General features: G+C 42.2%; 1 protein-coding gene across 2 annotated transcripts in view; it reads left to right on the top strand.

Moving 5' to 3' along the window:
- PATJ (PATJ crumbs cell polarity complex component) overlaps positions 1 to 15,419 on the top strand; it is a 416,500-nt gene that overhangs the window by 305,840 nt on the left and 95,241 nt on the right. For both annotated transcript variants that reach the window (XM_058430929.1, XM_032137686.2), the window contains exon 31: positions 7,126 to 7,218. In XM_058430929.1, coding sequence (XP_058286912.1) covers positions 7,126 to 7,218 — 93 coding nt within the window. The remainder of the gene's footprint in view (positions 1 to 7,125; positions 7,219 to 15,419) is intronic.

Below are 15,419 nucleotides of genomic sequence, written 5' to 3'. Positions count from 1 at the left end.
TGATCACACAGGGAGTTCCATTAGCATAATTTCCATTTTATTTTAATTTTGCCTTGCCTTTCTAGAATTCTGAGCAGCCCAGTAAATAAGCTCATGTTTGGGGCTAGAAGAAAGAAATTCAGTTTGTCACTTCTGGTAAACAAGGTTTTGCAGAAGGGAATATTTGTGAATTTAGGTTGGCAATGAGACTAAAATTATTTTGTGTGTTTTCTAAAAGAACATTGGATTTAGAAAATATGGGAATGGGCCAGGCACGGTGGCTCACACCTGTAATCCCAACACTCTGGGAGGCCGACGCGGGCAGATCACCTGAGGTCAGGAGTCCAAGACCAGCCTGGCCAACATGGCAAAGCCCCGTCTCTACTAAAAAAAAATACAAAAATTAGCTGGGTGGGGTGGCGTGCGCCTGTAATCTCAGCTACTTGGGAAGCTGGGGCTGGAGAATCGCTTGAACCCAGGAGGTGGAGGTTGCAGTGAGCCGAGATCATGCCACTGCACTCCAGCCTGGGTGACAGAGTGAGACTCTGTCTCAAAAAAAAAGAAAGAAAGAAAATATGGGAATGACAAAATTTGCACTAAACATAAGTTTTATTTTTTAAAAAACTTTCAATCCTATTAGGGAGTTATAATTGCTATTTTTTTAAATTTACTTTGCTTAGTATCATTTTAAATCAATGAAAAGGAAAACAGTTGTATATACTAATATACTCTTGTTATGTTAAATGAGGAAACAGGGTAGGGAACAAGACTATTGAACATTTAACTAATTAGAAATGTTTTTTTGGCCGGACACGGTGGCTCACACCTGTAATCTCAGCACTTTGGGAGGCCAAGGCAGGTGGATCACCTGAGGTCGGGAGTTCGAGACCAGCCTGACCAACACGGAAAAACCCCATCTCTACTAAAAATACAAAATTAGCCAGACATGGTGGTGCATGCACATCATCCCAGCTACTCAGGAGGCTGAGGCAGGAGAATCACTTGAACCTGGGAGGCGGAGGTTGCAGTGAGCTGAGATCGTGCCATTGTACTCCAGCCTGGGCAACGAGAGTGAAACTCCATCTCAAAAAAAAAAAAAGGAAATGTTTTTTCAATCCACAATAACATCCTTAACAAATTTAACTTTTATTGAAAGTGTACTCTCAAATAAAATAGCATTCTTGCTGTCAAGATTTCACTGTTCAGTTTGAAGAAAACTATAGACAAATGGTGGGCATTAAAAAAAAAAAGAGTTTAAAATAATAAGCGTTATCACTTCTGCAATCCTTATATGGAAGATTTTGGGAGAGCCCAGGGGAGGGAATTTGGAACTTCCCGAAGGTCTGAAAAAGGCTAACCTCAGTGGGGGTTGATCCGCAAACCTTACAAGTCTTGCCTTTTCTGTTTGTTCATCTACAAAACATAATTCACTGTGGAATCCACTGACTGTGATCTCATGGGGAGAGGTTGTTCTCCTTAAGCTGCTTGGCTGAGCAGGCAGCTTTGGACAGGTGGTTTGAAGATTAGCAAGAGATGACAGGAACACCCAGCCATCTGGATTAGCTGAGTCATCTTGGGTGTCAACTGGCCCCCATCCGTCAACCAGATGGTCCTCAAACCACTCTAATGCACTCGTGCCTTAGAAATCACGCTGCTGACCTGTTTTCCCTTTCCCGTATCAGACTCTTTGCTATTTTCCAAGCTCCTGGTGAGTGGGGTATTTTGAAGACTCCTTACCTCATGAGCCATTCTATCCTCAAAGCAGAATCCACATTGTTGTGGCCTGGCACGGGGGCTCACGCCTGTAATCCCAGCACTTTGGGAGGCTAGGACCGGAGGAGTGCTTGAGCTCAGGAATTCAAGACCAGCCAGGGCAACATAGTGAAACCCCGTCTCTACAAAAAATACAAAAAATTAGCCAGGCATGGTGGTGCACGCATGTAGTCCCAGCTACTTGGGAGGCTGAGGTGGGAGGATCACCTGGGCCCAAGAGGTCGAGGCTGCAGTGAGCTGTGATCATGCTACTGCACTCCAGCCTGGGTGACAGAGTGAGATGATGAAGAAGAAAAAAAAGAAGGAAGGAAGGAAGGAAGGAAGGAAGGAAGGAAGGAAGGAAGGAAGGAAGGAAGGAAGGGAGGGAGGGGATCCACATTGTTGTGTTCTGTACCTCATTTTAGCATAAACATTACAACTTTAGCTCTCCTTGTAATGTAACATTAATGTAAACATTAAACTGTTACAAACTTTAGCTCTCCTAGAAAGTAAATGCTTTATTGCTATCCTCCCTCAATTCCAACTTCCTTTTTGCCTGACTCCCAGCTCCATCTAGATTTGGACTTCCAACCCTCCTCTACGGAGTCATCTCAGACTAAGAAGAAACGAGGGGAGGTGTAGTACAGTTAAAAAGAGTATGGAATTTGAAGTAAAACAGACCTAGGGTGAAAAATGAATCAGGCAATGGGAATGAATGAGGCCCAGATGCTTGATTCGAGGATCTTTCAGTCCCATCAGCGAGATCAGTTCTGTACATACATAATTAGGATACAAAAGAGATGAACGTTAAGTGACAGAGGAGGTTCAGGTAGAATGTTACAATTTAGAGGAAGGAGAGCTGTTCCCCAGCTAAGGAGAAGGAAAAGATACAATGGAACAAGTGGCATTTGAGACCTGGCTTTGAATGATAAATTCTGCTTCATTTGCTCATCTAGTTTCTCAGTGTGGGATGTGGTGTAGACATAGAGGGTATTTTTTGTTTCCTTTCACATCTTAAAGGATGCATAGACTATTTGGAACCTAGACTGCTTTGCCCATATTTTCTTAAATTTTAGAAGTTGACGCAGCCCTTAAACAGCTGTTTTCTCCTCTACTTTAGTATTCATTTTATAAAGACCAAGAATATCTGATCTTCAATATGCATATTGCTGAGAAATATAAAGGCAAAGATTCCTCTAATTTATTTAAGGAACACTTTCCTTTCCCTAAGGAGACATGTGCATAATTAGATGAATGTTTTCAGCTGACCCCTCTTCATGTGAGAATCTCTTTCTTCTGGGACCAGAGGTGGTGGCCATTTGCAGGGTTGCTAGCGGAACCTGTGGGTTTGTTCTGCAGTCTGATGTGCTGCATTTACAGACATTGGCTATTTCTTTTTTTCTGAGACAGAGTCTGTCTCTGTCGCCCAGGCTGGAGTGCAGTGGCGCGATATCGGCTCACTGCAACCTCTGCCTCCCACGTTCAAGCCATTCTCCTGCCTCAGCCTCCAGAGTAGCTGGGATTACAGGCACCCACCACCACACCTGGCTAATTTTTTTGTATTTTCAGTAGAGACAGAGTTTCACCATCTTGGCCACTTGAACTCCCGACCTCGTGATCCACCTGCCTCAGCCTCCCAAAGTGCTGAGATTCCAAAGGCGTGAGCCACCGCACCCAGCCCAACATTGACTATTTCAAAGCTCCACTTGGCCACCATGACCTTGCCAGGCCTTCTTCAGGGGCTCCCACAGCTTGCAGAACTAGACACACTAAGGAATTTGGATATTACAAGTTTTCCATAGATTAAATACTGATTTTTAAAGAGTAATTCCTTTGTTCAGAATTTCTGTTTCTAAAACTTACATTACCACTGTGAAAAATGCTGAAAATCTGTATGTTTTCAAGATGTATTAACTTGGGTATGTTTATTTCACATGTTAACTCCTTGATTATCCAAAATTCACTGAGAAGAGGATGTTCTATCTAATACAATTTTCTGGTTAAAAAAATGCTAAGACACATTTTAGAAAATCCATGATCTATTAACAATAATTTTTTGAAAGATTGTGAGTCTTCTGTAAGATCAGTTGTCAACACTCAATACTGAAAAGGTAGAATGAGAGAGAAATGAGAGCATCATTTATTGAGGGCCTAGCATGGCCCTTTCTCGGCTTTGAATCTTGGGTCTACCTTTTACTGCCTGGAGTTGTTTAGCAAGTTATTTACAATGTATTATTATCCTCGTTTATGAATTGGGATCATGGTGGTACATACCCGTAGCAGGTTATTAGGAAGACTATGTGAGATAGTGCAAGAATAAACAATCTGCTTCAACAAAAAGCTAGAAACATTTAGGAAGACTAAATGAGATAGTGCAAGAATCAACAATCTGCTTCAACAAAAAGCTAGAAACAGTTCTGTCAAATTCACATGGAAACAGAGAAAGAAAGAAAAGGCCAGGTGTGGTGGCTCACGCTGTAATCCCAGCACTCTGGGAGGCTGAGGTGGGTGGATCACTTGAGGTCAGGAGTTTGAGACCAGTCTATCCACCATGGCAAAACCCCGTCTCTACTAAAAATACAAAAATTAGCTGGACGTGGTGGTGGGTGCCTGCAATCCCAGCTACTCAGTAGGCTGAGGCAGGAGAGTTGCTTGAACCCAGGAGGCAGAAGTTGCAGTGAGCCGAGATCGTGCCACTGCATTCTAGCCCGGGCGACAGAGCGAGATTCTGTCTCAAAAAAAAAAAAAAAAGAAAAAAAAAGGAAAGAAAGAAAAAGAAAATAAAATAGTAAATTATATTTAAAAGCTAGAAACAAAAGTTAACTGTACCTGGTGTTATGCAAATTGATATTTTACCTATTAATTCATTAATCTTTTAAAGCAACCTTATAGGGTAGTATTTTTAATCTAGTATTTTATCTGCACTTTAAAAACAAGTTAAGTTACAGGTTGAGCATCCCAAATTTGAAGTTAGAAATGCTCCAAGATCTGAAACTTGGTAAGCACTAACATGATGCTCCAAAGAAATGCCCATTGAAGCATTTTGGATTTCAGATTTTTCGTTTTGGTTTTGGGATGCCCAGCTGGTAAGTATAATTCAAACATTCCAAAATCTGAAAAAATGTGAAGTCCAAAACATTTCCAAGCATTTTGGATAAGGGATACTTAACCTGTACTCAGGTTTGAAAGCAACTTGCCCCAAGTCATGTAATTCTAAGTGGCAAAGTTGAGATTTGAACCCAAATCTGCCCAATTCTAAAGTGCATGTTGCTTGCTTTCTTTAATTTTTTTTTCTTCTTTTAGGTGTTTCTCATAGTCTCTCATTACTTTATGTTTAAATGTGCAATCATATGTGATAATTCTTCTCTAATCAAACAGTATAGAAATAATTAATGCAAAAATTACCCGTTCCACAATTCCACTCCCCAGAGGTAAGCAATCTCACACACACACACACACACACACACACACACACACACAGAGTATGTTTTTTTTCTGAAAAGATTATCTTAATTTATATTCACTCAATGGTATATAAAAATTCCTCTCTCCCTGACATTACCAATATTGAATGTTCTTTTCCTATTCTGTTGTCCATTTGATAGCTGAAAGAATGCTCTCTTTGCTTTAATTGCATCAAATTATGAGTGAGATTGAATGTCTCAAAATCAAAACTATTTTCCCTGTAAACTATTTCAACCAAATTTGTAGTAATCCCAGGATGGTGGTGATTAAAAGTAAAAGTCCAGGTAAGTACAATGTGGATATTCCATTTATCATTCTTATCCTTCCTTATATACCCCCAGAAAGTAAAATAACTTCTAGTTAGTTAACTATAACATGTAATATGTCACAATTCAATTGAGGAGATGCCTAATGTGTTTTAGATTTTTAGTGGTATGTATTATTGCCGGGTGTCTCATTTATGTAAATACGTATTTTTGGATTCTGCAGGAAAAAGTCACGAAAGAAAACAAGTACTCAGTGCATTCATTAGTTCCATCAGTGTTAGGTGGTTTCCACATGCCAGGTATGGTGATGGGACTTGATTTCAGAAATCAACAAGACACACTTTGGGAGGCTGAGGCAGGCAGATCACTTGAGGTCAGGAGTTCGAGACCAGCATGGCCAACACAGCAAAACCCCATCTACTAAAAATGCAAAAATTAGCCGGTGTGGTGGCGTGCACCTGTAGTCCCAGCTACTCAGGAGGCTGAGGCACAAGAATCACTTGAACCCTTGGCCGGGCGAGGTGGCTCACGCCTGTAATCCCAGCACTTTGGGAGGCCGAGGCGGGCGGATCACGAAGTCAGGAGATCGAGACCATCCTGGCTAACACGGTGAAACCCCGTCTCTACTAAAAATACAAAAAATTAGCCAGGCACAGTGGCAGGTGCCTGTAGTCCCAGCTACTCGGGAGGCTGAGGCCGGAGAATGGCGTAAACCCAGGAGGCGGAGCTTGCAGTGAGCCGAGATCGCAGCACTGCAGCTCAAAAAAAAAAAAAGAATCATTGAACCGAGGGAAGTTGCAGTGGGGGTCGTGTATGATGCAGTGGGGCAAGGATGTCTCCCCTGTTTATTAAATTTTAAAGAAACATTTTGTTATTAAATAAAAAAATAAATAAAAGAAATCAACAAGATAAACCCAGTCTCTTATCTCAAGCAGTTTAGTCATATACAAAAAACAGTCAGCTGACTCAGTGAGAAAGCTTGGGCTGGAGGTAACAGAATGGCTAACTCAAACCGGCTGAAGCAAAAGGAAATGTATTAGCTCTCACAGAAGGTGGTTAAGGATAAGGCTGGGCTCCAAGTTTGCTCAATCCAGTGACCTAGTTTTGCCATCAGAGAACCAGTTCTTTCTATCTCTGCCTTTGCTTTGTAACCCGCAGGGTCAGCCTTGTCCTACGGCTGGTTCCCTCATTGTCATGGGACGGCTGTCCATGGAAACTTGGGCTCATGCTCTCTTGTTAATTTGGGAGGTATAGGGACTTCTTGCAGCTCTCTTAAGATTAAAGAACTTTTCCACACATCTCCAGCAAACCTCTCCTTATATTTCATTGTCCAGAACTGACAAAATCTATGCCTGATCTGCCCATTCCTGACAAAATCATTGGGAAAAGAATAAGACTATCCTAGGCAATCAGGCCTACACCTGAAACAGAGGGTAGGGACCAGCTTTCCCTAAGTCCTGTCTGTGAGCAGCAGAGATAGATACCTGAAACAACAACAACAAAACAGTCTTCTGCTAGAAAGAAAGAAACAGAAAAGGCTTCCTCAGAGGAAACAATATCCACCACAACATACGATGGGCAAATGACATTGAGTATCTGTACAATTCAAGGGAGTGTGAGTGAAGAATGACATCTTTGCCATTTTCTTTTTAACTTTCCATAGGATCAGAGCGGCACCGAACCTATTAGTAGTGAGGAAGATGGCAGCCTCGAAGTTGGTATTAAACAACTGCCTGAAAGTGAAAGCTTCAAACTGGTGAGAATCTTGAGTATTGTTCATCCTGTATTCTGTTTAGGGATGTATCACTTATATTTTGTACCACCTTGGAAAGAACCACCTATCATGTTTGCGTCTCTCAGGAATCTTTGTCTGTGAGACGAGAAGCTATTATGTGTAGCGAGTGACCCATTGACTCTGAAGAAGACCATCTTCTCTTACCTTGGCGACACTTGAATTGTGCTGTCTGGGATTAAGGAAGCAATCTCTCCTTTTTTTTTATTTGTTTTTGTTTTTGTTTTTGAGATGGAGCCTCACTCTGTCGCCCAGGCTGGAGCACAGTGGTGCGATGATCTCAGCTCACTGCAACCTCTCCCTCCCAGGTTCAAGCGATTCTCTTGCCTCAGCCTCCGGAGTAGCTGGGACTACAGGTGCACGCCACCATGCCCAGCTAATTTTTATAATTTTAGTAGGGATGGGGTTTTGCCATGTTGGCCAGGCTGGTCTCAAACTCCTGACCAACTGGCATTAAGAATAGTAGCAGTTTATTTACCAGAGATTGGCTTAAAAAAAAAAAAAAAAAAAAAAAGACCAGGCACAGTGACTCAAGCCTATAATCCCAGCACTTTCGGAGGCCAAGGCAGGCAGATCACCTGAAGTCAAGAGTTCAAGACCAGCCTGACCAACATGGAGAATCCCCGTCTCTACTAAAAATACAAAAATTAGCTGGGCATGGTGGTGCATGACTCTAATCCCAGCTACTCGGGAGGCTGAGGCAAGAGAATCGCTTGAACCCAGGGGGAGGCAGAGGTTGCAGTGAGCCAAGATCACGCCATTGCACTCCAGTTTGGGCAAAAGATCAAAACTCCATCTCAAAAATAAAAAATCACCCATTGAAGCCAGGGCTCAAATTGGAGGTTACTACACTTTTTTTTTTTAAGTCTCACTCTGTCACCCGGGCTAGAGTGCAGTGGCGCTTTCTCAGGTCCCTGCTCTGCAACCTCCACCTCTGGGGTTCAAGCGGTTCTCATGCCTTAGCCACCTGAGTAGCTGGGAATACAGGCATGTGCCACCAGGCCCGGCTAATTTTTGTACTTTTAGTTGAGACAGGGTTTCACCATGTTTGGCCAAGCTGGTCTGGAACTCCTGGCCTCAGGTGATCTGCCCACCTCAGCCTCCTAAAGTGCTGGGATTACAGGCGTGAGCCACTGTGCTGGGCCTGAAACCTCAATTCTAATCAAAGCTAAGAACTAGAGTTGCTTGGTGCTAAGAGAGCGTATAAAAGAGGATTTGACCTTGAGAGGCAGGACTACCCTGGGGATGAATTTGAAGGAGAAGCTGACAATAATTGGGAATGGGACAAAGAAGAAAACAAAGGAAGGTTTTAGGCAAACTTAGAACCTCTGAGAGTCCGATGAACTGAAAGTCTGTGGTTGCCAGACTGGTGAGATGGAAGCGAAATTGGAGTGGTCAGCAGCAGCCAGGCCACGTTAAGCAGTGTGATCTCCATGCTGATGGCAGTGGCAGGCCACAGAGGTCTGCAGGAGATGACTCCCAGTTCACTGTAGCCGCAGTGTGGCATCAGATAGAACAGGCCAGAGTGGACGCTGATGCCCTGGTTGAGAGTTGATTGCGGCACTGGCAGTCCATGAGAGATGGTGGAAACAGTATATATTCTCATGTTTTGTCTTTGCAAAAATCATGTAAAATAAACATGCTTGGCTCTTCAGCAAGGCAATGTATGGGTTTACTAGGTAAGTTTCACAGAGGGTTGTCAGTAAAATAATTGATGTTTCTTGCCCCCAGTATGTAAACCTTATGTCTGTAAGTGTTCTTTAAAGCTTTCCTCTGAATGCAGGTTTAGAGCTATTTAAATGGCAAATATCGTAGCATCCGGGGCTTCAGAACAACCATAATCCCAAAGCTTGGCCAGGAGCCCAAGAGAACCGTGTTAGAATTGCCCTGAACAGATGTGCTTACTGTACTTCCCTCATTTTGTACAACTGCATAACAGCAGTGCACTCTATATGTCAAGTGACACTTGTCATTACAGACCTGGTTTGTATACAGCTGCCTCAAGAACACTTTAGATTTTTCAAAAATTTTCAGAATGTCGTGATTTTTCAAATTTTCAGTGGTATTTGTCTTTACTGTTGTCTTTCATTGTGAAATATAATTTCTGACCCTTAGGGCAAGAATACAAAAATGAGAGTATTCCAGCCTGCGCAGGGCAGCATTCTTCTTGGAGTTTCTTTGTGGAGATTTTAGAATTTACAGGATAGAAAGATGCCTGAAGAAGCATGAGTTGTTTTCAGAGGTAACTTATCAGTAACCTAAATGAGCTGTGACATGGAAATGCATACTGCAGCTGACCATGCATTTTACCATTTCAGAGTCCTTGTCAGCTAGAATACCAACATTTTAAGAGCATTCTTTACTCTCCACCTTGATACATTTGATCCATATAAAAAATTTAAACCTACTTATTAAACAGCATCGTGTGTTACACATCACACCTGTATTGCCAAATGGACTGGGGACACTTGCTTTTCCAGATGAAAAAGGCTGTCAGATACAAATCGTGGGCTCTAAAGTCTGAACAGACTTAGATCCTGCCTGTGGGAAAGGGGCTTAGCCTGTCTGCCTATGTTTCTTCATCAAAAAATTAGAGAAGATGGTGCTCACTTCTTTGTTATAAGGATCAAGTATGATTTTGTATGTGAAATTTCTGACACAGCACGTGGCATGCAGCAAGAGCTCAGTGGTAGCTATCATTAATACCAGATTTTGCCTCTATGAAATGTAGGTGTGCCAGAGCTCTCATTATTCAGTACACACTTTGTTAGAATCTGTGCAGCGTGTCGAGCTCTAGGCATATAAAGATAAGTAAGACCGCTTTCATGTCCAGGAGCGTGCCACATCTGGTCTAACGCAGAGGTCACAAGCTGGTTGTTAGGAGTCAGATTCAGCCCACAAATGTGTTTCATTTAGTCTATGCAACATTCTTACGATTTTTGAGCTAAGTTTTATGAATCAGGAGATTTTCCATAAAAATCCTGGTTCCCATTTTCCACTAGAAATGGACCAGTATTCCAAGCTGCCTTTCAATTATGTACTCCGAGTTTATCTCAGTCCCTGCCTTTTCATTCTTCTCTAATGCAGCCTGCTTCCCTAGTGGCATCACCTGTAGGTCCTCACATCTGCATTCCTGGCCTAATCCTAGAGACAGAACTATGGGCATGCAGATGTAGTAGCAGGAAGTGAAAACCACCAAGTCAGCAGGGGCTGGCTGGCAGAGGGCCTTGTGGACCAGGAGAAAGGACTTTATACCAAGGGAAGCCTTTGAAATGGTTTTCAACAGAGGATTATAAAGATGAGATTAACCTTTTGAAAAGATCCTTCTGGGTGCCCTTTGAAAAATCGGTTAGGCCCAGCATGGTTGCTCAAGCCTGTAATCCCAGCACTTTGGGAGGCTGAGGTGGACAGATCACTTGAGGTCAGGAGTTTGTGACCAGCCTGGCCAACAGAGTGAAACCCCGTCTCTACTAAAAATACAAAGCCGGGCATGGTGGCACACATCTGTAATCCCAGGTACTTGGGAGGCTGAGGCAGGAGAATCGCTTGAACCCGGGAGACGGAGGCTGCAGTGAGCTGAGATTGCGCCAGTTCACTCCAGTCTGGGTGAGAGAGCAAGACTCCATCTCAAAAAAAAAAAAAAAAGAATTGGTTAGATACTTCGGTCAATTTTCAATTTTGCACAGAAAATTATATATATATAAAATATAAAGAATCAGAAAATGTCAAAACTGAAGTCAGGAAGAGAATTAAAAAGCTATTAGAGTAACTGAAAGTTAATAATGACTGAAACCAACGATCTGGCCATGAGGACAGAGAAATATGGACATATTTTCAACTTATACAGGAGTCAGAATGGACAAGACTTGATGGTTACGTAGATATGAAAGTTGAAGAGGGAAGAGGCAAAAATGATTCTCAGATACGTCACGGGCAGCTGACTGGGTGGTTGATTGATGCTATTTACTGAGAAAAGAAACAGGAGGAAGAGCAGATTTGTGTGGAAAGAGGATTACCTTCATTCTTGTCTGTATTTAGATGTTTCTGTAAAACAAGAAACATATCTGTCACTATAATGGGCACTTTAAAATATGATCTCATTTATCCTGATAGAAACAGCAATAATAATAGCAATACCATCCACCTGGATTCTATGCTTATTTGTTAGGAACTGAGCAGAAACTGTTGCTCTCCACCTCTGTCCTTCCCATAATGAAAGCGTTAACACTGTCGTCATCTCCATTTTGCAGCTGAGGTACCAGAAGTTAATGCACGTGCTCAAAGACTTAGAGCCTGTGAGTGCTGTAGTAAGGATTCTGAGCCTTATGGATTTGACCGGGCTGACTTTTTTTATTTTTAATCTGAATTTTTATTTTATTTTTTATTTATTTTTTGAGACAAGGTCTTGCTCTGTCACCCAGGCCAGAGTGTGGTGATGCAAACATAGCTCCCTGCAACCTCAAACTCCAGGGCTCAAGCAATCCTCCTGCCTCAGCCTCCCAAGTAGCTAGGACTACAGGCGCACAGTACCATACTTGGCTAATTTTTTTGTATTTTTTATAGAGATGGGTTTCACCGTGTTCAGTTCAGCAGTTCCACACTAACATAACTTGATGGGTGAAAATAGGGTGGTGGTAGGTGGGAGGGAGTGAGGATCATATTAGATAATGTAAGTAAATCTCTCTATAAACTGAAGAGTCCTGGAGACAGGGTCTTGCTCTGTTGCCCAAGCTGGAGTGCAGTGGCAAGATCATAGCTTACAGCAAACTCAGTCTCCTGGCCTCAAGTGGTCCTCCCACCTCAGCCTCCCAAAGTATTGGGATTACAGGCATAAGCCACTGTGCCAGACCTTTCAACTTTTATTTTATTTCTGTATTTTTAGTAGAGACAGGGTTTCACCATGTTGGCCAGGCTGGTCTCAAACTCCTGACCTCAGGGGCTTTACCTGCCTTGGCCTCCCAAAGTGCTGGGATTACAGGAGTGAGCCACCACGCCCAGCCATTCAACTTTTATTTTAGATACAGGGGGTACATGTGCAGGTTTGTCATAAGGGCATATTGTGTGATGCTGAGGATTGGGATATGATTGAACCTCTGTGAGCGCAGTCCCCAGTAGGTAGTTTTTGAACCTTGCCTCCCTCTTTCTCTCCTTGCCTCCTCTTGTAGTCCCTAGTGTCTGTTTTTCCCATCTTTTTTTTTTTTTTTTTTTTTAATTGAGTTTCACTCTTGTCACCCAGGCTGGAGTGCAGTAGTGCCATCTTGGCTCACTACAATCTCTACCTCCCAGGTTCAAGCGATTCTCCTGCCTCAACCTCCCGAGTAGCTGGGATTACAGGTGCCCGCCCCCATGCCCAGCCAATTTTTGTATTTTTAGTAAAGACGGGATTTTGCCATGTTGGCCAGGCTGGTCTCAAACTCCTGATCTCAGGTGATCCACCCACCTCGGCATCCCAAAGTGCTGGGATTACAGGTATGAGCCACCGTGCCCAGCCTGTTTTTCTCATCTTTATGTCCATGTGTACCCAGTGTTTAGCTCCCACTTACACATGAGAACATGGCAGTATTTAGTTTTCTGTTCCTGTGTTAATTTGCAACTGCATCCATATTGTGGCAAAGAACATGATTTTGTTGAGTGTTTTTTATGGCTGTGTAGTATTTCATGTGTATGCACCACATTTTCTTTCTTTTTTTTTTTTTTGAGACGGAGTCTCGCTCTGTGGCCCAGGCTGGAGTGCAGTGGTGTGGTCTTGGCTCACTGCAAGCTCCGCCTCCCGTGTTCACGCCATTCTCCTGCCTCAGCCTCCCGAGTAGCTGGGACTACAGGCGCCCGTCACCACACCCAGCTAATTTTTTGTATTTTTAGTAAAGACAGGGTTTCACCATGTTAGCCAGGATGGTCTTGATCTCCTGACCTCGTGATCGACCCGCCTTGGCCTCCCAAAGTGCTGGGATTACAGGCGTGAACCACTGCACCCAGACTTATACCACATTTTCTTTATACAGTCCACTGTTGATGGGCACCTAGGTTGATATCATGTCTTTGCTATTGTGAATAGTGCGGGAATGAACATATGAATGCAGGTGTCTTTCTGGTAGAATAACTTATTTTCCTTTGGCTATATAACCAGTAATGGGATTGCTGGGTTGAATGATACTTCTATTTTTAGTTCTTTGAGAAATCTCTAAAGTGCTTGCCACAGTGGCTGAACTAATTTACATTCCCACCAAGAGCATATAAGAGTTCCTTTGGCTCCATAGCCTCACTAACATCTGTTATTTTTTGACTTTTTAATAGCAGCCATTTAGACTGGTATGAGGTGGTATCTCATGGTTTTGATTTGCATTTCTCTGGTGATAATCGGTGTTGAGCATTTTTTCATATGTTGGTTGGCTGCTTCTATGTTGTCTTCTTTTTTTTTTTTTTTTTTTTTTTTCCTTTTTTGACAGGGTCTCACTCTGTTTCCCAGGCTGGAGTGCAGTGGTGTGGTCATAGCTCCCAGCAGCCTTGAACTCCTGGGCACAAGCAATCCTCCCACATCAGCCTTCCAAGTAGCTGGGACTATAGGCGCACCACCACACTTGGCTAATTTTTAAATTTTTTGTAGAGATGAGGGCCTCACTTTGTTGTCCAGGTTGATCTTGAACTCCTAGCCTCAAGTGATCCTCCTGCCTTGGCCTCCCAAAGTGCAGAGATTACAGGTGTGAGACACTGTCCAGGTGTATGTCTTCTTCCAGAAGAGTGTGTTCTTGTCCTTTGCCTTTGCCTGCTGTTTAATATGGTTGTTTTTTGCTTGTTGATTTGTTGAAGTTCCTTATAAATTCTGGATTTTAGACCTTTGTTGGATGTGTAGTTTATGAATATTTTCTCCTATTCTGTAGGTTATCTGTTTACTCTGTTAATAGTTTCTTTTGCTGTGCAGAAACTCTTTAATTATTAGGTCCCACTTGTCAATTTTCGTTTTGGTTGCAATTGTTTTTGAGCACTTACTCACAAATTCTTTGTGAAAGCTGATGTACAGAAGGGCATTTCCTAGGTTTTCTTCTAGGATTTTTATACTTTTAGGTCTTAATTAAGTCTTCAATCCATCTTTAGTTAACTTTTATATATGGTACTAAAAGGGGATCCAGTTTCATTCTTCTGCAAATGGATAGCTGGTTATCCCAGCACAATTTATTGACATGTGGAACCTTTCCACATTTCTTGTTTTTGTTGACTTTGTCAAAGATCAGTTGGTTGTAAGTGTGCAACTTTGTTTCTGTGTTCTCTATTCTGTTCTGTTGCCCTGCATGTCTGTTGTTGTGCCAGTACCATGCTGTTTTAGTTATTATAGCTATATAGTATAGTTTGAAGTCAAATAATGAGATGCCTCCGGCTTCATTTTTTTTCTTAAGATTGCTTTGTCTATTTAGGGCCTTTTTTGGTGCCATACAGATTTTAGGATAGCTTTTCCTACTTTTGTGAAAAGTGATATTGGTAGTTTGACAGAAATAACATTGAATGCATGGATTGCTTTGGGCAGTATAGCCATTTTAACAATATTGATTCATCCAGTCCATGAGCATAGAATGTTTTTCCATTTGTTTGTGTCATCTCTGATTTCTTTCAGCAGTGTTTTGTAGTTCTCCTTATAGAGATCTTTCACCTCCTTGGTTAAATGTATCCCTAGGTACTTTTTGGGTGGCTATTGTAAATGGGATTGCATTCCTGATTTGGCTCTCAGCTTGAATGTTATTGGTGTATAGAAATACTACTGATTTTTGTTCACTGATTTTGTGTCTTGAAACTTCACTGAAGTCGTTTATCAGGTCTGGTAGTCTTTTGGCAGAGTCTTTAGGGTTTTTTATTTACAGAATTGTATCACCAGTGAAGGCAGAGAATTTGCCTTTTTATTTTCCTATTCGAATGCCTTTTTACTTCTTTCTCTTACCTGATTGCTCTGGCTAGCACTTCCAGTACTCTGTTGAATAGGAGTGGTGAGGGTGGGCATCCTTGTCTTGTTCCAGTTCTTAAGAGGAATGCCTCCAGCTTTTACACAATCAATATAATGTTGGCTGTGAGTTTGTCAAAGATGGCTGTTAGTATTTTGAGGTACATTCCTACGATGCCTAGTTTGTTGAGGGTTTTTATCATGAAGCTGTGTTGGATTTTATCAAAAGCTTTTTCTG

The sequence above is a fragment of the Hylobates moloch genome, unplaced genomic scaffold (genome assembly GCF_009828535.3).
Source record: "Hylobates moloch isolate HMO894 unplaced genomic scaffold, HMol_V3 SCAFFOLD_18, whole genome shotgun sequence".
Classification (NCBI taxonomy): Eukaryota; Metazoa; Chordata; class Mammalia; order Primates; family Hylobatidae; genus Hylobates; species Hylobates moloch.
Note: the sequence above shows the minus strand (reverse complement) of the source record. Positions and strands in the feature narration are given on the sequence as shown.